The 26,244-nt window shown below is 44.1% G+C and overlaps 1 protein-coding gene across 25 annotated transcripts in view; it reads right to left on the bottom strand.

Moving 5' to 3' along the window:
• The window catches only part of OBSCN (obscurin, cytoskeletal calmodulin and titin-interacting RhoGEF), a 185,576-nt gene that overhangs the window by 149,911 nt on the left and 9,421 nt on the right, over positions 1-26,244 (bottom strand). For 21 of the 25 annotated variants that reach the window (XM_072033901.1, XM_072033893.1, XM_072033888.1 and 18 more), the window contains exons 3-12: positions 19,306-19,575; positions 16,800-17,060; positions 13,047-13,349; positions 11,551-11,817; positions 10,594-10,869; positions 5,356-5,628; positions 2,825-3,100; positions 1,866-2,138; positions 903-1,178; positions 25-300 (exon numbers count right to left, since the gene is read on the bottom strand). In XM_072033901.1, coding sequence (XP_071890002.1) covers positions 25-300; positions 903-1,178; positions 1,866-2,138; positions 2,825-3,100; positions 5,356-5,628; positions 10,594-10,869; positions 11,551-11,817; positions 13,047-13,349; positions 16,800-17,060; positions 19,306-19,575 — 2,751 coding nt within the window. The remainder of the gene's footprint in view (positions 1-24; positions 301-902; positions 1,179-1,865; positions 2,139-2,824; positions 3,101-5,355; positions 5,629-10,593; positions 10,870-11,550; positions 11,818-13,046; positions 13,350-16,799; positions 17,061-19,305; positions 19,576-26,244) is intronic. The other 4 variants (XM_072033887.1, XM_072033903.1, XM_072033886.1 and 1 more) reach the window with 3 other exon arrangements.

A 26,244-nucleotide genomic window follows, 5' to 3' on the forward strand; every position in this document is an offset into this window, starting at 1 on the left:
CCCAAAAAGGTGGGTTTCTCATACCTGTGACGACAATTTTGAAGTTCAGTTTCTGGCCAGCAGCCTCACAGGTGTACTCCCCAGCATCTTTCTTCTCCACCTCACTCACCACCAGCCGACGAGATTTGCCCTCTGACTCCACCTTGAACTTCTTGCTCGAGGTGATCAGCTTCCCTTCCTTGTACCATTTCACGTCTGTCTTCTCCTGGGCCACTTCGCAGCTCAGCGTGGCATTTTGTGTCAGTGCAGCTTTCACCTCCTTCTGCACTTTGTCCTTGTTTGTAAATACAGCTTCTGGCTCTGTGAGGAGATGGGGAGAGAGAGAGATTAGTCAGCCCACTTGAAAGAGGAGCAGAAGGCAGAGAGACAACTGGAAAATAGAATCCATTCCCCCACTATGGAGCCCCAGTACATAATGCACCTTGAATGACTCTCCATGCCACTTTCTTCCCTCAGTTCCATTTACCCAATGCCTTAGAGACCTGAACTTGCACAAAGCCTTCCTGTCCTGTTCTCCCCACAGGCTGAAACGAGCCCTTTCAAGACAAACAAAGTGTGCAGACGTGGGGCAAGCACCCTACTGCTCACCACTGTGTCCCTGCTCTGAAATGTCCTGGGTTGTTCCACATGTACCAACACACAGTGATGGAGAGGTGCAATCAGAACCTTCCTTTTTATGGCCCCATTCCCACAGTGAAGGCAAACTCCTAAACTTTTTAAAGGATGGAGCTGCCTCAGAACTGTACTTGGAACAATTTCTTCCTTTTCCCCATCAGAGCTAAGTCATCTCCATGACATTCTCTAAAAATTTGAAGTGTCACTGGAAAAACACTTACAGAATAATAATCATTTTTGTAAATGTTCTAGAAATAGGAAGGATGGGCCAAAGTATCTTCCCTTACCTGTGACAACAATCTTGAAGGTCAGCTTTTGGCCAGCAGCCTCACAGGTGTATTCCCCAGCATCTTTCTTCTCCACCTCACTCACCACCAGCCGACGAGATTTGCCCTCTGACTCCACCTTGAACTTCTTGCTCGAGGTGATCAGCTTCCCTTCCTTGTACCATTTCACATCGGTCTTCTCCTGGGCCACCTCGCAGCTCAGCATGGCATTTTGTGTCAGTGCAGCTTTCACCTCCTTCTGCACTTTGTCCTTGTTGATAAAACCATCTTCTACTTCTGTAGAGTGGGAGAAGCAAATTAAAATGTGCAGGTATGTTTGTGCTGTCCATAGTTTTCACAACTTAATACAAAATCCTGCTTAGGAAAGTTTCACACAGCTCTGTCATTTCAGAATGGTCCTCACACTCAGTTGAGATACACCTCAGACCCTGTGTACAGTCTGAGGGCAACACAACACTGTTTCTGAGCAAAATGTTCCAATGCCTTAAGAGTTCAGATTCTTCCTATCTCAGTGGATGCACATGGTATCTGTCTTGTTGCTCCATAATGTAATGCACACGTAGGTATCCGATCTTATCTGCCACTGGTACTCATACATAAGCCTTGTCCACTCTAGGTATCTTCTTGAACCTGCTTCCAGGTCTATTTTCCAAAAGATGTGGGAGCTGGCCCTACCTTTATCCCCATAAATCAGAACAGCACATATCATTGTTTGTTTTTCCTTTACCAGGTAGTCAGAAAACAGCAAGGATGGTTAAGCGAGATTCAGGTCACAGATGAAGACACCAAGCTATAAGTGTCTGTGTGACAGTGAATGCACACCAGCTGATTGCCTGATCTCTGTCACTACCTCAGTGAAGATCTATGCTACCCAGTCACTGGAGCATAGAAAGTGATTTATTCTGGTCTGTACCACAGGAGACTCACAGGCTATTCTGTGATGAGAAACAACATCTCTCCTACCTGTGACAACAATCTTGAAGGTCAGCTTCTGGCCAGCAGCCTCACAGGTGTACTCCCCAGCATCTTTCTTCTCCACCTCACTCGCCACCAGCCGACGAGATTTGCCCTCTGACTCCACCTTGAACTTCTTGCTCGAGGTGATCAGCTTCCCTTCCTTGTACCATTTCACATCGGTCTTCTCCTGGGCCACCTCGCAGCTCAGCGTGGCATTTTGTGTCAGTGCAGCCTTCACCTCCTTTTGTACCTTGTCCTTGTTTGTAAACACATCTTTCTCTGCAAGAATACCACAATAGTCACACAGTTTTTTGCAGTAGTCTTCTCCAGTGCTTATTCAAGTTCCCCCTATTTCTCTGTACTTGCCCCTAACAGAGCAAGCGCTGGCCCATTAGGACAGGAAAGTATCTTCTCTGCTTTTCCACCGGTAAATGATGGGTGTGTGGGAACTGTGGGGCAATGTTAAAAAATTTGAGCACAGATTTGGACCTGAGGCACCAATATGCAGTGCCTGAACCCTCCTCTCTCATCTGTTATCCCTCTCAGCTTCCAGTGAATAAGAAGGGAACAGCCGTAATATCTAGGAATTACCCTTTTTTTTTCACCTATTTGGGTATCTTAAATTTTGCAATTCTCCATCTAATCAGTGCTCTTCAACACCTCCACCCTTCCCTTTTATTTACCCCTGCACCTCTGTTATCGCCTTGCACTGTAATTCTGCCGGAGTGTTTCTGCAGACACACCAGCTTACTGCGAGAGGTGCAGAAGTTACCCTCCTTGCCCATTATTTCTTGCAGTTACTACTAAAAGTGTGCTTATGAAAGCTGATGTGATACTTGACTGCAAATCAAGTGCTACAGCTGAAATATTGCATCCCAGAGAGGTTGTAAGATCATCCACCAAATGTCAGATATTAATCAAAGTGGAGTATTCCTTGATCTTTGGAATTTTGAGCATTTTCTCACCTCTGACTTTGACTTGGAATGTTGCTTTGTCGTTCTTTGTTTCACAGGTATAGCTCCCTTGGTCTTGCAGTGTCACATTTTTGACGATGAGCTTGCGGTGTGTCCCCTGAGAGATGATTGTTGTCCTCTGGTCCTGCTTCACCTCAGTTTGATCCTTCTTCCATATGACAGTTCCACTTGCAGCCGACACCTCACACACCAGCTCAAGGTTTTCAGAAGGACTGACTGATATTTCCGGAGTTGTTTTGGGCTTGTTGACAAAATTAACAGCTTCATCTGAAAAGAAAAGGAGAAATCAGTTTACGCCTTTATTCAGGCTTATTCAGCACAATGTTAAGATATAGTTACAACTGATTGTTATTGCTAGTCACGCTTGGGTGATGAAGTTTCATCTCTGGAGGTATAAAGGTACAGATGTGTGCATGGTAATACTGCAGTTTAACTAGGGCAGGGTGTTAGCAGACACAGCAATAAGGTACCCTTACAAGTCAGAAAAGTCCTCCCACAGAGATACAGCAGAGTTATCTGTACTGGGGAACTCATTGCTCAAGTTTTAAGAGAGTTAGTACACAATGGTCTCCAGTTTGGAAGCCAGGTATTGATAAATATTTTATAAATGTATACAATTTTTTTTTTATAAATGTATACAAATAATATTCAGTGTGTTTTAGTCAAATACATGAAATTTTAAAATCTTTGCAATCTTTGATCTTTTAAATCAAGCTGAGATGCCCTCAAGTTACTGACAGCCTTTTTTTTTTTCCCAACCATTTTTTCTTTTCAATCAATTCAGTTTTCTGTATTTCTGTATTATTTCTCTGTATTTCTAATGTTAAAATGAAGGCAACTAAGTGGAAACAGTCACCTTGCTTGCAAAATGTGAGCAAACCTACTCAACACGCCGTGTCCCTAAGCTAACAAGCAGCGTTTGATGAGCACGTCAGGTATTTCATAGCCTTCGTTCCATCAAGCCAGCCCCTGCCTGAGGAGCAAGCTGATGGCTGTCAGTTACCAGCAGTCTTGGCTCAGTATTGTATTTCTGCTAGCAGCAACTGTTGCTTTCAGTCACTGAATATACCAAGGACACTTGCTATGCTACACCCATGCCGGGCAAGTTTGTGGCATCAGGAAACAGATATTTCATTAAAAACTGTAATCATTAGGAGTGATCTATTCTTTTAAAACTAGATGAGCAAGGAAGGATGCTCCCTCCTGAGTCCTGCCATTCAAAACTGTCGGGGTAACTCATTACCATAAAGGCAGATTGCTTTCCTGCCCAAAGACCATATAATGACTGTTTGGTACTTCGTATTAACAACCTGAAAACATTTTGTGGTGACATGTGAAACAAGTTGGAAGTTGCCCTAGCTAAGGTTTTGTTAACAGGCTGTAACTCATTCCTTGTTCATCAAAAAGTTCATGGGGATACGCAGATACTTTGCAGATGCTGCTGGTTTGTTTTTTTTTTGTTTGTCTGTTTTGGAAAAAAACAGCAAACAGAACTGGGGGCAGGATGCGGAGTGAATACTTGAGCAAACACCACCTGTAAGCTGGAAGCAATCCCTCTAGCTCAGTAAACCCTCTATGAATCCCAAGCCCAGTGCTGTGCTAGATCTATCAGCTCTGCTGAGTTTTTAAGTTAGCTGATGGACAGTGTCACAGGAACTCAGATGTACTGCTACAGGTCACAAGCAGGGAGATGTTACTTCTCTTAAATTGCACTGCACTGCAGCACATGGATACAAAATGAGAAGCTTTCACTAGAGTTTTAGTTTATAACTGAGGACTGGGTTGAAAAATTAGGCTCAAGACACAAGCCAGAAAAACACTTTTAAGAGAAAGCTTCCCACCAGGCTATGCAAATTGAGTCAGCAGAATTTCACAGATATTGAATTTCACAGATAATTTCTTGTGTTATTTTATACTCCAGCTCCATCCTGAACTGGAACACATCAGTGAAAAGCATTATTCTTCTGGGCTTGATCTGAGAAGCGCGTGCTTGAGCATGTGCTTTCTGCTGATGGGTATATGCCATGAACTAATGGCTGGGCTTACAGCACCTCGGGGAGGCATTTCAGAAATCACAACGTCTTTTGGGAACAAAAAGAGATGCTTAGCTCTCCAAATCTCCAAGCTCCGACTTGTCAAAGGAGGACACAGGACTTCCATGGCAAGACTTTACAACTGCATCAGTCAGGAGGTTCAAGGATAATGTAAATGCTGAGGCTATCCTTAAACTAAAAGAATAAAGCCGAGATGAAGCTCTTAGCCTGCTCACTACATGGAGTGTTCAAGTCAGGACTCCAACCCTAGCAAAACCTTGAGTGGACCTGAACATAGAACAGCACAGTTATATTATTTGCCTGTACTGTGGATTTGCAAAGGGACTTCAGTAAGGTCAGAGTTTCTGAAATAGTACTGTGAAAACTTAGTCCAAAGACCTGGCAATCTACAAGGCAAGACAAGTAACTTGAATCAAGTTCTGAGTGCCTTACACAGACTCTGATCCCATACTTGCATCACAAGATTACCTGAGACTTTTAAATCAAAAATAAGAGTGTCATCTCCAATTTTGCATGTGTATGTTCCCTCATCTTCTTTTGTCACAGCTGAAGCCACAAGCTTATGCAGTTTCCCCTTATCTTCCATGGTGAATTTCTTGCTGGCCGTGATTTCTTTGCCATCTTTATACCATTTAACCATGATATTGGCTTCAGAGGTCTCAGAAACAAATTCAGCTTGTTTTCCAGCAATGGCCCTGATAACTCCTCCAGTTTTCTCTTTGTTTACGAAGTTTGCAAGTGCTGAAACAAAAATATGGACACACAGTGTTGGTAAATAATTGCATAAACATTAGAAAACATGCACATAAGGTATTAATTTATCATAAGAACAAATACCCATGTATAATTATGGATATAGTCACTAGATTCTAATTCAGAAGCAGCTAAATTTTCAGCCTTTATAAATCATATACCAGATAATCATACATACAAAAGCCAGAAAACATACAGAGGCTAAGCCAAGGGGAGATGAAATCCTAGGCAATTGGGGTTTAAAAAAATACCTGAAATAGGAAAAGTGAGGAAAGAATTGAAACAAGCAAACTGGAAAGAAAGCGATGAAAGATATCCAATCATTCTGTTGTAACCTCCTGGCAGAGAAATCAACTGCAAAAAAAGGTTAAAATGTAATCTAGATAAATAAAGTTAGAATAAATTAAAAATCTATGGAGATATCACATCGGACAGAAATGAAAAAAAAAAAACCTTCCTGGAAATCAAGTGAAGCACAGAAGACAGACGATGAATCTGGCATCTATTAATACATAGTGGAATAATCAAGTCACTGACTACAAAGATTCAAAAAAATCACCAGTATCCTAGCCAAAAATGTTAGCCTAAAGCCACAGTCCCACTTTACTCTAGATAACGGAATTAATCTTCAAACCTCTTGTTAACATATTATTTTAAAATAGCACATATAATTAAGTCAGATTTTTGGGACTGTGCTGCCAAAGCTACTAAAATCAAAGTCTTTATTATGTATGCATTTTTTTCTGTAATTTCAAAAATGTGCACACATAATACTAATTAAACAAATTTGTACCAAATGGCTGTGTTTTAGGAGCTCAAGAGCTAGCTGATGTACACTGAAGTTTCTGAGATCCTGTAAATATGTTTAACTCCATCCTATAATAATATCGGATTAAAAAAACCATTTTTCAGAAGCCGTTCCTTCTAACTGCACATTACCACTGCTGGATATAAGCCCAGTCCATGCAAATGCAGTTATTGGTTTTTGTTGCTGATACAGTCCATGGGACAGGACCAGCTAAGCACAGCTCTCACAGGATTTGCTCCAAAGGTGTTATTATCTGTGCTACCTCCTGGTGCAACTCATGAGGGCTTTCCTTATCTCAAAGCCCTCAGGAGACCTTATCAACAAGGGTGGATTTTGCATTTAGTTTCCTTCCTTTTAGTTATGTATCATCTACCTGGACTGGTGCAAGGCATTTGACACTGTCCCCCTTGATATCCTTTTTTCTAAATTGGAGAGACGTGGATTTGAGGGATGGACCACTTGGTGGGTAAGGAATTGGCTGGATGGTCACACTCAAAGAGTTGTGGTCAACAGCTCAATGTCCAGGTGGAGATCAGTAATGAGTGGTGTTCCTCAGGGGTCCGTACTGGGACCAGTTCTGTTTAACATCTTTGTTGGTGATATGGACAGTTGGATTGAGTGCACTCTCAGAAGATTTGCCGACGATACAAAGCTGTGTGATGCTGGAGGGAAGGGATGCCACCCAGAGTGACCTGGGCAGGCTTGAGAGGTGGGCCTGGGAAAACCTCATGAGGTTCAACAAGGCCAAATGCAAGGCCCTGCATCTGGGCTGGGGCAATCCCAAGCACAAATACAGGCAGGCGATGAATTGGGAGCAGCCCTGAGGAGAAAGACCTGGGGGTGCTGGTGGATGAGAAGCTCAACATGAGCTGGCAATGTGCACCTGCAGCCCAGAAAGCCAACCGTGTCCTGGGCTGCACCAACAGCAGTGTGGGCAGCAGGGAAGGGAGGGGATTGTCCCCCTCTGCTCAGCTCTTGTGAAACCCTACCTGGAGCCTGCACTCGAGCAAGTCCAGAGGAGGCCAAGAGGATGACCAGAGGGCTGGAGCAGGGTTGCTACCAGCCCTGTTTTTTGGGGTTCAGTAAGCCTAGTGCAGCATTTTCTATGGGTAAAGAAGTCATACCAGATACATTTAAACAACGAAGCCCCATTTCTTATTGGTTTATCTGGGGTTCTTCTTCCAGTGGTTTCTCTAGAGACTCAGGATGATGCTGCTTTCCCTTCAGCAGGAAAACAACGCAGTGTCTCTCTTCTACCCAGCTCCTATGCCCATGAAGCCTGTGGAGGCTGAATGTTGCTGAGATCTCCACCTCTCCATCAGCATTACCCGAACTTGTATGGATTAAAAGGTTTGGGAGGAAGAACAGGAAAATTGGTTTGTTCATGCACTTTTCCATTACTTAGAAGACTAGAATAAAAAACTACAGCCACGGCAGGCTGAAAGAGACTTCTCAGATGTCCTGTTTCGACACATGAGGTCATGTGTCAGAGGACGTCTGGCACGTGAAGTGTCACAGCAGTGTAGGGACTGCAGTGATAAATGGCAAGTGCACCTTCTAGCGGGGCTTTTTGGGCATCAGGCCCAGCAAGTGGCACACCTCTGGCAGCAGCTTGACACAGAGGCCTCTCGGCAGCCGCGTGATGCCCGTGTGCTAGACCCAGCTGACCTGCAAATCAAATGATTTACCAGCTAGCTGCATCTGATTTACAGGAAGAACAGATCAAAGGTGGCGATGCTGGAAAGTGAAATAGTGGGACAGCATGACATGGGAACTAGTTTTGTGAGCCTTGTGCTGCAAGTATGAGATGTATCAAAGCTGATTCTCCATAATCAAGCTACAAACAGCGGACATTTAAGTCACAGCTTGCCAACACAGATTTTAAAATAATAGCATTCATTACTCATTTGATGGTCACATTATAGTGAAAAGCACATAGACATGTCCATCAACTAATTCAATTAAATCCGTGGGTAGATCTGCCAGTGTGAAAAATTATGCTAAAGAGGCAGAGAGAGAGAAGAAAACCAAAATTAAGAACAGCTGCCAAGTGTAGACAGAAAGTTCCTACTCCATAAATTTAGTCCCATTTTTCAATCTTTTTTTTTTTTCAGCTGTCTTCAAGTCTCTTTTGAGTTTGCCTTTTGAGAATAACCAAGCAAGTAAGTTTTCCAATGCCAAAACGATTATTAATTCCATTGCCAAAAAAAAATTACTCCAGGGTTTTGTTGTTTCTAGAGATGAACGAGTATGACAAGCCAGCTGAGTATGATGGAGAAGAGCCTCATACGTACTCAGTGCAGTCATTGCTGGGAAGAAGGTGCCTTTGCATTCCTGTAATCTGCAAGCAGTCCTGAAGATTTAGGACAAAACAGCAAATCTTTCTATGGAGTACACAAAGGATTCTCACTTAATGCAACCAATGCCCAGCACACTGATCTCAGAGAACAGACCTATAACCTTCAGCAAAACAGGTACCTGGGTGGAAAATTTAACTTTCTCTTTACTACTTTGTCATTTAATGACAGAATGACAGCTAGGTAAAAACCCCTGCAACTCTTCACAGGTCTTATCCTCTTTCAAATTTTGCATCACTGCCATTAAAAAAAAATAAAAATGCTATTTACATCACCTCTTATAGCTATCCTAAGAGAATAGCAGAAAAGTTAGGTTGCTCTTTCTCCCTTCTTTTCCTTGATTTCTCCTGTATCTTAGGGACGGATTACGGAACAGAACAAAGAAATCAAATGTCTCTACAAAGTGAATTTGCCAGTTTAAATCAAAATAGCTACTGAACACACCCCAAATTATGTCTGATAATGGACTAGACTGTCCTGGAGTCAGGCTTTATACTCTGAACTTCAGCAGACAGCTTCAGCAGACACCAGGTCCGGGAACCTGGTGCTTTTCAGCCAAATTCTGGTCCTATTCAAGGCAGACAAAACTCTCTTTTGAACTAGTTCATAAAAACTTGCACGGATGTGAAGGATTGCGAGACAAAAGTTTCATTCCACTGGTTTCAGAGAAAGGTTTCAGGACTCCACACCTTTCTCTGAGGGTGGTTGTGTAGTCACAGGGCCTGCCAGCTACAGAGACAGCATGCAGTAAGGAAAGTACAGCCATGAAGGTGGGAACAGCTGAACAACAGAGAGCTGTAAAATTGAACTGGTTCAAATCTGTCAAACAGGAAGCATTAATATGTGGTTTGTTCAGCCCAGAACAGAGGAGACTGAGGGGAGAACTCATGGCAGCCTGCAGCTCCCTCATGAGGGGAGCAGAGGGGCAGGTGCTGAGCTCTGCTCTCTGGGGACAGCAACAGGACCTGAGGAAACGGCATGGAGCTGGGACAGGGGAGGGTCAGGATGGGTGTTAGGGAAAGGTTCTGCACCCAGAGCTGCCCTCATCACAGCATCAAGTCTGCCTGAGTTCAAGAAGCATTCAGGCAATGCTCTTAGATACGTGGTTTGCCCTGTGTCGAGTCCAGAGATGGATTTAACAATTCTTATGTTTCCCTTCCAACTCAGGGTATTCTATGATTCTATGATATAAAGGAAATTGTATTTTGCTGTTTGTTCCACACAGCCCTCTATCTGAATACCCTGCAAACAGCAATGAGTCAAGCTACTCAACCATGCCCTGGAAATGTCTGTTCTTATTTGCCAGGGTACTGACAGAAAACAAACAAACAGATGAAAAAACAAAAAACTGCCCAAAAAACAGTGCCAAGATTACCTTGGTCCCTTCACCTTTAATCAGAGCTGAACTACCTCCTGAGTGACTTGCCCAACATCACATAGCAAGCAAAGGGCGGAGATGGCACCATGACCTGCCTCCATGGCTGAATTTCTTCACCTTTTCACTACCTACAATTTAAGCTCATGAAATAAACCCTGCAGAATTTCAAGATGCCAGTTTGAGTGAAAACATAGCTCTTATCACTGAGATGGTGTTACATGCTATATTCACTCCCAAATTCTCCTACTCTGGGATCTTAGACATTGTCAACACTGGATGTCAATGGGAAGTTAAGACAACCCCCATTTCCAGCAGCTCATGCCACCACCTCTGGTGCACTCCCTTTCTGTTCCTTGAAGACTCTGTTGGTCAGGAACAGGCCTTTCATGCAAAGCAGCCCAGTCACATACCTTTCACTGAAAGCTGAAAGACCATTTTATCCCCTTCGCAGATGCACTGATAAACTCCAGCATCCTCTGTTGCAATGTTGCGAATTTTCAGGACGTGCTTCTTCCCCACAGCTTGAAGTTCATATTTTTCACTGGCCTTGAGTTCTTTCCCATCCTTCATCCACTTCACAGTAGCATCTGTGTCTGAAAGCTCAGCCTGAAGCTTGGCTTCCTCACGCAGCCGAGCAGAGACCTTTTCTATATCTCTGCTCTTGTTGGTAAATCTCACTGCAGCACCTGTCAGGAACAAAGGCCTCATTATTTCAAGTTATATCAGGCTAACATGTCCCTGATATGTGTTTGCTGCAAGACCTTTGAAAAAGTGTTAGTTCCTGTTCCTGCCCTCGCAATTTTTTTCCCATTTAATCTTTTTTTATTTCTTTCAGACTCACTGAGGAAAAAATGCACATCTTTCTACTGATTAACAATACTCTAAATGTGCTTCTGCAGAGATTTTCACCCAAAGCCAAGCACTTCCTTACATAAGAAACATTTTATTCATTACCTTTTGCCATGCAATACTAGTAGATACAGATAGTAATGCTCCTTTACTTTTGAATGATTCCACAACAGCCAGAAAATCTAGCCAAACCTGGAGCTGAAATTACCAGTTTAGAGATTCACCAGTTTATCTGGTAACTGAATCTACTGACTGATGGTTGAGAGCTGCAGAAATTCCCAAGCTAACATTAAGCAGTCTAGTTCAGATACCAAGCAGCCAGGTAGACTGACTCACTCTAAACTCTGTGCTACCACGGTTAGGTCATTACCAGGACCCACATTAGTCTATATGCTGCAATTTCATGTGTTTTGTACAGTCCAGGCAATAGTGCAGGCCTCCAGCCCATGTTCTAACCATCAGGTCATAGCAACTGTCCCTTGACTGGAAGAAGAAAGGACAATGATCAAAGTAAATACCTCTCACTCTCATCTTGGTGCTCACATCAACGTTGTTGGCAACAAATTTCACTTCTGCTCCATCATCGTTCTTGGTGACATTCTTTATGATTAGGTTGTGAGTAGTTTGGGTTCTCTTAATGATATAGGTCTCACTTTCCTGCAAGACTTTACCATTAAGGTACCAAGTTCCAGAACATGTTTTTGTAAGGTCAATAGTGAACATGGCGTCCCCTCCAGGTACAGCTTCAACAGTTGTCAAGGGGGTTTTCACAGCCAGGACTGGTTCTGGGAAAGAAGAAGAACTTGTATGTCTGAGACCGAAAGACACAAGACTGCCATGCTGCAGAACAGTTCTTCCTAAGAACAAAGTTCTCAAAGTAAGCGAGACGTGAGGATAAAATCTTGCATATACTGAAAGCAATGCACAGTTGGTGAATGGGATTTGATTTCTATGTCTGCCATTAACTGACCTGTGGCACTAGATTAAGTCCTGTTTTCTGCACAGATAGAACAACAAATATATTTTACTTTTTTTTTCCCTACTATCTTTAAAGGCATGACAGACGTAACATTTGCTAGGCATCCTGAACCACCTAGGATCCCTAGCAAGCGTGCTATTTCTTTAATAAGAAATATTATTCTTAGATTTTAAAAGGCTCTTCAGCGGACCACTAATTACTTTTAGATATTCCAGGGAAGCACAGGCATAGGTGGTCAGCTAGGGAAAAGAATGACACAATAACAAGACAGAGTGTGATCTGGGTCTAAGTAGATATTGCTCAGTAGAACGAATCAAAGGAGGAGACAATCCCACTATACATAATTCTGTGGCATACTGGTATCCTAGAAATAAAATAAAATCACAGAATCACAGAATTTCTAGGTTGGAAGAGACCTCAAGATCATCGAGTCCAACCTCTGACCTAACGCTAACAGTCCCCACTAAACCATATCCCTAAGCTCTACATCTAAACGTCTTTTGAAGACTTCCAGTCTTCAAAATCTTCCAGATTTTACTTCCAGTGATGGTGACTCCACCAACGGAGCGTATAAAATACCCATATTTCTCATAGTAACTCTGAGACTACAGAGAGACCAATAGAAACCTGTTTTTTAGGACCATATGGTCATCACAGAAACATTCTTTAGGTGCAAGTTCAGTACCTAATTCATATACTGAAGATTAAATCATAAGCACACTTTTATTTTTCCTTTTACACAAGCTCTGGAAGAAGCACTTCCAGGCTGAAGATCCATTACAGAGAGCTCTGCCTCTCACACAGCCTGGTGTGAGATACTGGAATATAACCATATGCACAGCTCTATCACAGAAACCCAACTCGCACCACTTTAGTGATGGGCAGACACTGAAATGAGGTAGAAGAGCTAGAAGCGAAGGAAAAAGGCTTTGGAATGTTGCTCTGTACTCCTCAAAGACACGGGAAATGTCTTTAGAGCACCAACGTGGCAGGTCAGCACAGGCTGACCCACTTCTCTGGGGGTTTTGTGCTCACCGAGGTGCATGCTCCCTGGGAATTCCAGATACGGGCTCTGTCCATGTGCGTTGACAGCAGACACTCGGAACTGGTAATCAGCCTCTTCTGCCAGATTGCTCACCGTGAACTCAGGGACAGGGACATGAGACTCGTGGCACCTCATCCAGGTAAAGCCAGTTAGTTTCTTGCGTTCCACTACGTAGCCGTCAATTGGAATGGGGCGGTCCAGCTTCGGAGGGGACCATCCTAGCGTCACTGAGGTTTCTGTTTTATTTTTCACCACGGGGTCAACTGGGGGCTGTGTGGGAGGTTTCTTGGGAGCTGCACAGAAAGAAAGACAGATCAAGAAGTTTATCATATAGTCATTTAGGTTGTAAAAGACATTCATGAACATCAAGCTCAGCCATCAAACTGACCTACTGAGTCCCGTCACTAAACCATGCCCCCTACTGCCATGTCTACACATCTCTGAAATACTTCCAGGGATCTGGACTCCAAAACCTCCAAGAATGGGTACTCCAAATGTTGGGGTGAAAAAGCCACTGTGTCTCACTGAGGAAAACTAGAGCTTCCACTGGTCTAAAGGCTGCCCCAGGTTAATAAACGTCCGTAAAACCTTAGTGTGATGTGGAAAAGCAAGAGAATGGATGGAAGATCCTTTTAGGTTGCATTACACAGAGTTTACTATGAACAACTCACAGGCTTAAGCCTTCAGTGCTAGATACAGACCCATGCCACCTCCTATACAGCTCCTGGATAAAGCAGACTAAGGCTCAGTATGTTATTTTCACTCAGAAGAGGTTATCCCTCTTAATCGCCATCAGAAATTGTCCAAAATTGTATGCACTGAACTCCTCTTCCACTTCCCTAGTATGAATCCAACCAAAAAAAATGGAACATCAATGTGATTTTACCCTTCATCCACCTGCCTGCTACATGTCATTCATTGAACAGGGGATTGACCTGCAATAATACTGCCAGCCTACTGGGATTCATCTGCTGTCAGAACTTCAACCAAACCAGAACTAGGTTCTAACAGGCTTAAACACAGACCAGCTAAATGACTGGGATGTTTCAGAGATAAAAGATACACATGAATACAGAGTGCAAGGGTTTTGGAATCACACTGTCTCAGTTGTGGGTTACACAGGCTCGGCTGATCTCTGCAGCCACTTTTATCTGGGAATCTGTTCTGCCTCTGAATTTCATGCCACACAGACAGCCTTCTGTAAATTTTCCCTCCCAAGAGTGATAGCCGTCAGCAGGGACCTCTGTCAGGAAAGGTGTGTTTTAATAATCTGTGCAGAGCCAGCTTTTAGGGTCAGGGAATTAACTTTGAGAGGAAATGATGCAAAAGGCATGTCCCACTGGGGGACCCTACAGCCAAGGAGATGTGGCTATTTTGTGGTACCTGAGGTCACATATGACAGATTTATTCCTGCAGGTAACTGCATAGCAAAGATTTACATTCACCCTCTTATTGCTCTTGTAGAGAAGGCTAAAATCCTTCTCTATGTGCTTCCACTGACATGGACAAGAGGCTAGGAATTATCTAATGTGCTCTAGTTACAGATTACTGACCCAGTAAATGACTCATTTTGTTTAATTCTGGCTATCTGAAAGTTAGCTGTCTGGTTTAAGTCAGCCATCCAGACTCCAGTTGCAGTCCTATGGAGGACAGCACACTCAGGAGCAACACATCCCAGCTTAAAGGTGTGTGAGGCATGGGCAATGAGTTGCACATCGCAGATTCTCAAGTATTCAAGACTAAAGAGAGAGCTTGTGTGATGAGCCTAGACTGCAAACTGAAGTTTGGGAGATCCGAGCTGCTCTCTGCCTCAGTTTACCCATCTGTAAAACAGGCAGAGTAATAACACACGATCCTAAGCAACTAATATATGCACATTTCTTGTCTGGTGAATGGCATTAAATAGCTAACAACAATCTCATCCACAACAACAATCTCATCCAGCTAATTGAAAAAGATGTGGACATAGCACACAGTAGCTTATCAAATAGGCACAAAGTGTAAAAATAGGAAATCTCAATGTGATACACTTTTTCTTCATTACATAAATAGACACGTAAGTGTTTTGGGGTGCACTGTTACCAGCCTGTCAGTTGCTGCTGGTCAGAGCTAGATGCCAAAGGTCCTGCTAACATAGCATTAAGCTGAAAACTAGACGCTGGAATCGGATCTCCTGACCTTACCATCAGAAACTGAAATGTAATATTTTGTTCAGAGATACCTGCTTGCAGGAAGACAACTTCTTCACTTTTTCTGTTCCATGAATCAGCTCTTGCTTCATAATTTAAACAGCAGAGTCAGAAATCATGCTGAATATTGTCATCCTCATCCACGGTTGGTTGGATTGGTTACAACTAGGTTACAACTTCCCAAATACCTTAGAAAATGCCGCAATGCTAAGATGCTTATGCCTTTTTTTCTCATTAAAACGTGTAGCTTAATAGCATCAGAATGCCCCAAGCACTTTAGATAATACAACAATTTTAAACTGTTATTTAAAGATTTCTTTTTACTACTCAGTAATTGCAATTTGGAGGTACTGGTGGGAGAAAAGAAGTCTTATTTTCCCTGAGTGGTGAGTAGAGTTGGTGTTTACATGCAGACTAGAACAGCAGTGGAGGCAAAACCCACACGTCTGGGAGACACAGTGCCAAGATACAAACACCTGCCTAATAAAATCAGGCAGTTTCATCAAAATTTCATTTCAGGTCTGTTATCAACTACACTGCACCTGCTGCTACTGCTCTGCTTAGGACCCTTGCTCAGATGAGATTTGCCATCCAAAGGAATTCTCCAGCATGCATATTATATCCGTTGCCCCACAAAAGGAAGGAAATTATATTTTTAGGAGGAAACATTTTTACTTTTTCTTACAGGTGTTTGTTTTTTCTTTTATTTTTATTTATTTTTAATTTAATTTTATTTTATTTTTATTTTACTTCAATGCAAACAGCTTAGAAGCTAAAATCAAAGTAATATGCTTCGAGTTTGTTGAATGCTTGACTGCCCCTGAAGTGTTTAGTGTGTGAGTGTGTAGATGTTCCTTCACAGATGTTTTTGCTTCCTAGAATGGAAATGAACTTCACACACTGCCAAAAATATTTGGGACACCTATCTACTTCCCTGTAAGAGCCAGCATACCCACAAGCTACCCTCCTGTCTCTGGAGATTCAGGACTTAGGGAATGAACTGAATGCTGGTTGACACCTCCCTCCAAATACTCACTGAAGAGAGAGAGAAAAATAAGTGGACACAAGAACTGGTAAATAGCCCTCAGATAAACTAATGATTTTGGAAAATGAAGGTCAGCTTGCAGACAGAGTACCCACAGCACTCTGTGCATAATGAAGCAAGATGACAATAATGCATGTAGCTTACAAATTGTTTTCTAAGCACCTCCCAGTGTGCAGAAATCACATATCCCTTACCACTACGTTGTGTATTCATTCCAGTTTATATTCATCCCAGTTGTCATTTTATATTCATTCCAGTAGGGAATGAGAATGGTATGGGGGAGACACGTTTGTGCCATGCTCTTTCCCAGAATGTATTTTCTCTCTCTGTTTTGACCTCTCCATAACATCAGGTTGTCGTTAGCCTTTTCTGGCAGGCAATGAACTTCCCCCTGTCTTTGGACAATGCATGACTTACCACGACAATACCTAGAAAAAATAGTACTAACATGGGAGTACCTGCTTGCTGGGGAAGACACAACACCAAGGCCAAATAAAAGGGGAACTTACTGGTCACTGTGAACTGGGTAGAAGTCCTGCTTTCATCAGCCAGGAAGGCAATTTCGCCAGCATCTTCCATCGTACACTCTCGGATGATCATGGTGTATTGCTTGCCAGAGCGCGTGATGGAGATCCGATCACTGGCTTTCACCTCCTCTTTGTTTTTCAGCCAGCGGATGTTCTGGCATTCGTTGTCCAGCTCCACACAGAAGATGGCTGTATCGTTTATGGAAACCGCAGTCTTTCGTGGAAGTTTTTTAATGATGTTCCCTTTAAATAAGAAAGTAATTATGATTAGCAAACAGCAGATATGAAAGTGTCTGGTAACACGAGACCACCCAGACTACAGCTGTTCTAGCCAATAGCTCTCACCTAATCGAAACATTACAGACACTACACACGCATTCCTAAATGAAACCCTAGGCTCTGTGTTATACAGAAGAGATAATCCCAAGGACTCATTTTGCCCTTCAAAGAGGGAAAAGCAATTTTATTTGACTACAGTTTCTCATGTTTCTAGTCTCACATGCAGTATCTGTTGTTGGGTAAACACAAGGTACGTGGCTTTGCCAAGAACAGATTTGTCTGTGATATGGCTTGTATTGCCTGCATATTCTGGGAATTTGCACAAACACTCTGCTGAAGTAGGTCAGTCTTTAACCAGACAGGTCCTCGGCTGTCTCTGGGATTTTGCTTCCATTAAATGAGCAGTAAGTTACATAACCAAGAGGCCAGACACAGCAGCCACCTAACTTAGCAGAAAATACATTGACAGCCTCGGATTTCTTTTTAGAGTGAGCCCTGAAATTCACATGGAATTAAGTCACTTACTTGTGGCCTTTCCAACCTACTGTGATTATGACTTAGAAGAATAACGTCAGAGTTACAGGATGTGACTGTTCACAGGGGAATGTGTAAAAAAAGGTCTGAAGACCAGCCCTACTGATGGATAATGACTGTCTCTAGCCCTGGAACAGTCCCTGCCAGGCAGAAGTGCCCTCAGTCAGGCAAAGCACCTAGAGATACTTCATGAGAAGCGATGCTGAGCTGTTTCATGGAACAAACCAGACGTGTTGCATGAGGAGGATTCAGTATCTGTTTTCTGCTCATCCTCTCTGAAGCTCGACTGTGTGTCTGCTCCCTGCTGCCCTTGGCAGTGTCTCTCTCCCTGCAGTGCCGTAGAGCTGTGCATCCTGCCAAGCTCTCACACTTTCCCAACCCCACCCTGCTCTCGAATATTCTCCCCCGAGGCAGGCAATGGGATCCCCTGGTAAGTCTCTGCCTCTTTTCCCTCCTGAGAGCTCCACCTGGCCCAGTCACTCTCTTCTAATGGAGCTTGTTGTAGGACCACAGCACAACACAAATACCAGATGTGCTACCAGGGACAAACACATTTACAGTGTTTGAATGGCTTAGACATCCTTTTTGTTCTGTTAGGGTTATCTGAACTCTCAGGTGTCTGTGGGCTATATTACCCCTTCTGCCTTCACCCATACAAACTGTTAAGCCTTTGTTAACGACACAAAAAGGAATATGCCCAAGGATGCACAGCACCCAGCTATCTTGCACCAATTTGTGTAACGGAGAACTTCTGTTTTCAGTGGGAGTAAACTCAGGCTTCCAACAAGACAGAAAAAGTGTGATTCTGTAGCTATTACAGGTCTGCAACTTACACTACAGAAAACACATCAATGATGGCAGCGTAAGCAGTATCTAAATCAAAACTGCAGGTCCTGGAGTTGCACAGGTAAGTGAGCAAATCGGTGAGTTCTGGCTGATGGCCCCTTCTGCAGACAGGCCTGTGTCTCTGATGAGCACGTCCACTGGTTGTGAGACACCAACAGTGCACCCGACTCTATACCTACATTAATTTCAGTCCCAAGTCGACATACTCGGAGGATTTGGACATGGATCTACACCTACATTTTACTCATCAGCCTTTCATACTCCAGAAAGCAGCTCCTGATGTCATGGCTCTGAGACATGAACCTGGTTCCCAGTTGGAAATGAAACCGGTGATGACCACAGCCTGCACCACACATCAGACCATAGGACAGTTGCTAAGCCAACTTCCCAGCATGGTCAGCACCACTCTCAGACCAGATTTGGGTCTGCCAGACACCCGACAAGACCTGTGTGAGACAGCACCAGGGGACACATCCTTTGCTTTGAATCATGTTAAGGAAAGTCTATGATGCCGGGCTGCAGCTCAAGGGCTTTGCCTTCTAGGAAGCCCCTTCAAGCACAGGGACCCACCAGGTGACATGTCTTGAGCAGAAACACAATCTCTCCCTGCTCTGTGACCCCGTGTCCCAGATATGCCCTGGCAGGGGACCCAGGGACCCACTGACCCATCACACGTGGCTCTCCTCTCACTGTAAGGGAGTCTGCTGTTCTTCCCTACACACATGCAGGGGATGAACGTGGTTCATAAGCTCACATCTGGAGGCTCACATGTGCATCCGGCACTCAGCAGGTGAGGCTTGGCCTATCCGAAATAGTGATTTTTCCTTACCTTGGACAGACAGCTCTGCAATGGTCCTGCTCCCTTCTTTCATCTCACAGATATAGACAGCATCATCGTCTGCAGTGACGTTCTGGACGGTGAGCCGGCGGTACGTGCCCTCTTCCTCGATGTTGTATTTCTTGCTCTGCCGGAGTTTGGTTTCCTCCTTGAACCAAGCCGTCTCCGTACTAGGAACAGGTACCTCGCATTGGAAGGTGGCGGATTCCTTCTCCCAAACTTCAAGATCCTTCAGTTTTTCCTTGAAGGGTATCGAGGGTTCTTCAGGGAATTAAAAAGAGAGGAGAAATAAGAATTTGGGATGGTCTGGGGTAAGAAGCATTCAAATAAATAACTTAGTAAGGAAGACTTAACCCTAACACTCCTCATTAACGATATTGATTTGTACTGGGCTCCCATCCAACCCCAGAATCAAGCCCTACTGCCGTAGGTGATCTGCTCTTATCTTAATATATATATACTAGATCTTATCAGAAGTATTTTTGAGGACTTACCTATAAACGAACCAGTGTCTGAACTGTTTACCTGCCCCACAACACCGCCCAGGAGTTAGCTCTAATCCTGAACTGGTGCAGCATCAGATTGGTAAGTTCTGCTCTCATGGCCTGCTCGTCCTCTAACACGAACGTCTCTGCACCATACTCGCTACATGCTACAGGTGGATAGGACACAGGGCAGCAATTCTAGGTCAAGGTGAGCAGCTGAGCTAGTCAGCTGGTGCAAAAACCAATATGTTAGGGGTCTTGTGTCAGAAAGGAGCTCAATGGAGGGGTCTGAAATGGCACAGAAAGATGAGAGGTGTCTGTGAGGACACAGGCAGATGTGGGGGAAAGCACTGAAGTAGGTGATGGAGGTGCTCCCTGTTCTCCCTGCAAGCGCCAAAGCCTCTGCTTTGGTCAATGGCAATGAAAGAATGAGAGAAAAAGCCCGAGTCTCCTCTGCCTCTGCTTTCCTTCATCAAAGGGGCTGCATCGCTCAGGCTTAGGGAGACACCAGAGCGTAGATCAAACAGGCAGAACAGCTGCACGGCAGTGAGAAAAACATTTTACAAACAGAACAATGCAGATGCCATTTAATTCCCATGACAGCTGAGCTGTGAAATCATCCTGATACCCCAGCAACAAACTAGAAAAAGAGGAACTGAACTGAACAGGGCAGCCACTGGTCAGCGGTGCCACCACCACATCAGACACTTGGATTAGCTCATGACGATGCGTCACCACTCGTGCTTCATGAGAAATTATGTCGTGATGTGTACCTCCACCTTCTAATAGCTCCTGCATCAGCATCCAGGCTGTTCTCATGGTGCCATTCCCCTCTTCTTGATCACACTCCCAGGCTGATAATTTCAGCTGGTGGCTAGCAGCTTGTAATGGCAGGTGTTAGTCTAAGTGTCAGGCAGGAGTGGATTCCTCTTACATTTATGAGCCCATGCCCACAGTGGCACATCTCAGAGCATGGCTTAAAACTTGCTTCTCATGCTTTCAGTAGCTGAGTGTATACCCAAGCCATTGTCTACCCCATCCTGTCCCCCCACTGTCTTTGGTGTGGTTTGTTCTTTATTGAACTCGAGCCCTGGAAATCCATGTTCAGTTTTGCAGGGCTCTTATTCCACCCCTGGCACAGCCACAGCTGCAGCTGTCACAGACACCTCCAATCCTTCCCAGCTGAGCACAGCCTGGACAGAGATACCAGATCCTCAGGGCTTGGCAGGGCACCTGGAGGGAGCAATGCTGTGTTACCTGTGTGATACTGAACCTGTGTGGTTACCCCAGGACTGAAACCTTACTGGGAACCCATGCAATACCTTAGGAACAGGGACGTGTCTTTTTGCCTAATGTGCTTCGTTTCAAGGCAAGTCAAAGTCTTACAGCCTTCCTGCAGTAACACAGACCTGCTCTGCCCCCAGTCCATGTATTAATTATCTTCCTCTTCCTCTATCCCATGGAGAATTCAGCCTCCTGCCCTGCACTCTTGTATTTCACATCTGGAAGCCCCCCATGTGGTTAGGGGGAATGATGTGGATGCAGTTCTCATGCCATGGGACCAAGCAGGAAGATGAGAGCAAGCCTTTATCAGAAGGATGCCAGCCTTGAGCAGATATTGCTGTGTGAGACTGGAGGGATTCTGGAGCTGGCCATGAGAGCACAGGGGCATGTCAAAGGGCCAGAAGGAAATCCAAGATGCACCTGAGAAGCACACAAGCCTGTTTCCACATTTGGAGCAGCTGGCCATGTCATTAACCTCTCCCTTTACAGCCACCAAGCAGTATCTAAGGTAAAAAAAAGCTACCCCAATAAAAGGCTCTTAACTGTATAAACATAGGCAAATCATTAGATTCTTTCTTATGTGTTGCAGTAAAAGCACTGCTTTTCCAGCCAGGGACAGTAGGTACAAGGCTATCTGTGCCAGCCTGGGGTCACAGATCTCCTCTGAAAACAACTCTGCTTTCATTCTACTGATGTGCACACGCATCTTATTTTGCTCTGAATGGGGCTTCTGAGGGACAGCAGCTGACAAACTGAACTAAAGGCTGCAATTCTCCCAGCCCACTGCTCTTTTGGAGAATTGAGGGAGATGCTCTGAAACCCACCAGTCTCCTCTTCCTGAACACATCTTCATGCCCTTTACACAGTCTAACCTGTGCCTGGTCAGCTGTCAGGCAGAAGGTGTTAATTTTGGTAACAGGACCACAGAAGGACCCCACTGGTCAGAACGGTGAGTTGACCAGAGACCTCTACATCGCCCTCTTTCACCCCACACCGGGCTGCAGATCTTGCAGATATCAGTCAGAGAGTGACATTTACAGTGCAAATCCTCCAGCCCAGGGACCCTCTCTTACTTCTCTGCACAGCACCCAGCACAGCTCTCAGTTCTGTGCTGCAGCTACCACAGGCATTTGGGGAAATGTTGCTACAGATAATGACATTATTCTTGATCTCTCGGACTCCATAAATATTGACTGCTCAATTCTACATGCCTGTTTGTCACACATTACTCTTTCACAAGGTAATTCTCAATGTAAGCTCTTGTTAAGTATGACTAATATGGAGGATAAAGCCATTGGGCTACCAACTTCTTTTCTTATCCAAAATACTCAAAATGCCCTTGGAAGATGAGGTGTGTTCATCTGAGGTTACCTGTGACAGCTTTCGCATAAGAAGTACCACCAGTTCCCATCTCTAGCTCCTATAATACCAGAGCTGGTTAGAAGTTATTTAACATCAAGTAAAAACCGCAATTTCTGATCTCTCTTTCTGGGAGAATGAAGTATGAAGTACGAAACAAAAATTTTCTGATCACTCCATATCAACCATTCATTCTCTAGAAACATTTACTTCCATCCAAGCTCAGTGGTACTAATTTAAGCATCTCTTCTGCTTTGTCCTTGTAGCACCTGGACTCCCAACATGACTCATTTTCATTCACTGAGTGCCCTAAGAAGTCATTTAAATCCATTTCTACTGTCAAAATGAATTTATTTTTTTAATGATGAATTCTCCACAATTTTTTGGCTACATTTTTCTATTAATCTGTCTCCAGGCAAAGCAGAAATACTCACCAAGGCACATAAAAATATTTCTAAAGAAGGAGAAATGAAAGACCTACAAAATCCTGCCTACTGGGAAGAATGTGAGATGGAAACAGCACAACAAAACCCCAAGGGAGCATGGAGCAAGAGCAGTTCATGGAGTCAGTGGGAAAGCTGCAAGAGCTTAAACCAGCTATAAATTTGGCTGCTTGTCTTGAAAACATATTTCTCCAAAGTGTCATAGGCTTTTGTTTGGTCCATACCAACCAAACTAGCAATGAGATGATGTTAGATGTTAAAAGCAGGTCCTGCTCACACATATTTTGCTAAGAATAGGTGCAGCCTGTGGAGAAGCTAGTATCTTCCTAACCTTCCCAAGGCATATCTGCCTGCTTGACCTTTCTCTTTTCACCTGTAGGTCTTTTCAGTCATGTTCTCTGATTGCTGATTTTGGGGTGGGTCTGTGCAGACCTGGGAGTTGGAATTGATGATCTTTGTGGGTCCCACCCAACTCAGGATATTCTGTGATTTTCACCTGCCTGCATTTCCTCTTGCCTACTCCTGGCTTCTCAAAGGTTCTCCATTTATTATTCTAGAGGCAATTTTTTCATTTGTTCCAAAAACAACCCAATGAGAGTAAGAATATGGAAAATACTTCCAAGAGAAGCTATCTGAAGGTGTGTGGACAAGCTTCCACCATCTTGTTTCCTGGCTCTTTTCCTTAGTAACTGTGCTTTTAAAATTGCCTCTGTACCTCCACATTCCTCATGTTTTAGCTCTTTCAGATCTCAAATACAGCTACCATGAGAGTGGCCATCCAAAATCACTTCAGATCAGAAGAAGAAAGGAGTAGCCTCAGCACCGGTCTGTTTTTCCAGTCCTGATCCTATCTGAGCCGCAGCCTTTAACCTTTCCATACAGTATCTGATTACTCAACTAGTCCCTCTGTATTCAGTGACCCAGTCCCAAATTCCTTTCCTCAGATGAACATTGCTTGGCCCAGGCCCAAGGATAGAGACCTGTACGCTATTCTTGCTCACTTTACGCACGGCTTAGGGACATCTTCAAAGCCTTCGGGAAATTCAAGTCATTAATTCACATTCTTCCCATCGACTGTGCTCTTTGGTTTGTCAAAGAGGTTTGCTCTTGGGAAGAGTTTCTTAACTTTTACAGCTCATATTTCAGTATATGGTTTGTAGTTTTATCCCTGCTCTAGACAGTAGAATCCAGCGCATTTCTGAATAAGAGTTATCAACTCTTGGCTTTCCTTAACTGTGATGGTGACTCTCTGTCTTGTACCCTTGCCTTTGACATTTACACCTAATTGACTACATCCCATTTAAGAACAAAAAATTCTCTTTCAGCTCAATGATCTTTAAGACATGGGTTTGGCCAAGCGTTGGGTCCCTAGGTCTAACATTTAGACTGACAAAATACAGGAGGTGAGCTAGAAGATGCCTGACCTGTGCCCAGTCCTATATCCTGCAAGGCTGCTACTAACTACCTCAGAGGCAGGATGCAGCTAGTTTTTCTTATTATTACACTTAAAACACCCACTAATATTCCCCCTCAGGTTGAAATTATGTGCTATATGCGAACCAGAATGCCAGAGAGTACTTAAACCCTTGAAGCTTGCCTACCCGTGTATCTGTGGCTATGGATACACTCTGGGGAAGCAGTGTCACAGGCTCTACAAACATGCTGCCACCTGTGCAAAGCCACTGCAGCAGCTTCGTGCTGGCAGAAGGTGGCTGCATGGAGAGTTTTACTCAGTCCTGCAGAAGTGCCTAAGAGAAGAGAATGTGGCAATATGACCTACCCCCCAAAACATGATTGCAGATGAGCTAAGGACACCACCAATGGCATAATGGACAGAATTAAAAGTTCCCTTCATTGCTCCATCATTCTGCTGTCTTTGGATGACTGAGGACTTCTGGTAACAAAAAGGAGAGTCATTATGTAGGGCCTAATTATAACCAGCCCATGTGGATTTTCCATGGCAGCCGTGGCCTGGCCAGCAAGCCCACCGTGGTGTAGTGTAACAAAGAAACATACTGCAAACATTTCCACTTGAGCCCTCTGACTCACAGGCGTCTTTTGACAATGGACATTGATAAATAACCCTTTCCCGTGGTGCCTGCTCCCAGACCTGCTGCTTCACGTGCTTTGCCTGTCTCCTTTGGAGCAGGTGCCCCCGTTGGGAATAACCACGTAGGCACGGGGCAGTTCTCTGCAAGACAAAAGCTAGGCGAGGAACGGAGCCTGATCCACGCTCAGAGTGAGCAGGCTCGGTCTTCTCCCTCGAGTCCTGTCTCATAAGGGAATCACAGAGTTATGGAAGGGGCCAAATGCCCTTCTCGACACCACTCAGCACCTCCGAGGGATGGCAATGAGCGGGACAAGTGCCAGCAAGCTTGGTGGATCGGGTGTCACTGACAGACACAGGGACTGAGTCACTGACGGGAAAGATGGTGAGCACGAAAGGAGAGGTCTGGAACGGGGAAACCAATAAAACCGAATAAAAGCTGAGAGTCTTAAAGACAAATTTCAAACACAGATCCTTCCTACTGATTTGTATTTCTAACACATTTTGCTTCCAGTCAAAAAAGTCTATTTTGTCACACAAAGTGGCAAAGTTTTGTTGTTGTTGTTTTGTTTTGCTGTTGTTGTTTTGTTTTTGTTTTACATCTGAGAGTTAATTTATTAGGGTTGCAGACCGCCTGCTGAAGCCTTGCCAAACGGGAGAGCAACTTGAAGATTTAGAACTTCCTCTGTGAAAATGTGTCACAATTTTGTTTGTGTTCTGAAGAGCTTGTCCTGACCTCCACCAGAGCTGAGGGACCTTCTGAAGGCAAGTTCATCACCACTAAATACAGCAAACAGAACCATGCTGGAGCTGGTAGGGATCTGGGAGCATACGAGGACTACAGGCTATCCAGCAACACAAGATGGGAAAAGACTGAAGAGGCCAGACAAGAAAAATGCTGCTTGTGGGTCAATCTGGGCAGAAAAACTGAGAGGAAACAGCATTAGAGCTGGGGTAGACCCCCCAAGGGATCCAGTGCAGCCTGGTACACTCAGTTTGCAGGGAGGAGTTTCCTCTACCACCTTTTAAATGACATAAGTTAGATTAAGAGGACCAGTTTGATTAAACCCTGTGGTGAATTTAAACCCAGATATGATTAAACCTTGGAGGGAAAGATGGGGGGGGAGAGGGGTTAGCTGAACCAGAGGATGGTAAGGGATCTCTTAGATTACTATAAATGAGGACAGAGGAGATCTTTAAAGATCTAGTTCATTCTAGCCGCCCCACAACCTGCCAGTTCAACATCATTCATCCCCAAATGATGCTTGTTTATTGTGCTTCCTAAAAACCTCCTGTGACGGGACTTTCCCCC

Source organism: Anas platyrhynchos, chromosome 2, assembly GCF_047663525.1.
Source record: "Anas platyrhynchos isolate ZD024472 breed Pekin duck chromosome 2, IASCAAS_PekinDuck_T2T, whole genome shotgun sequence".
NCBI classification, from domain to species: domain Eukaryota; kingdom Metazoa; phylum Chordata; class Aves; order Anseriformes; family Anatidae; genus Anas; species Anas platyrhynchos.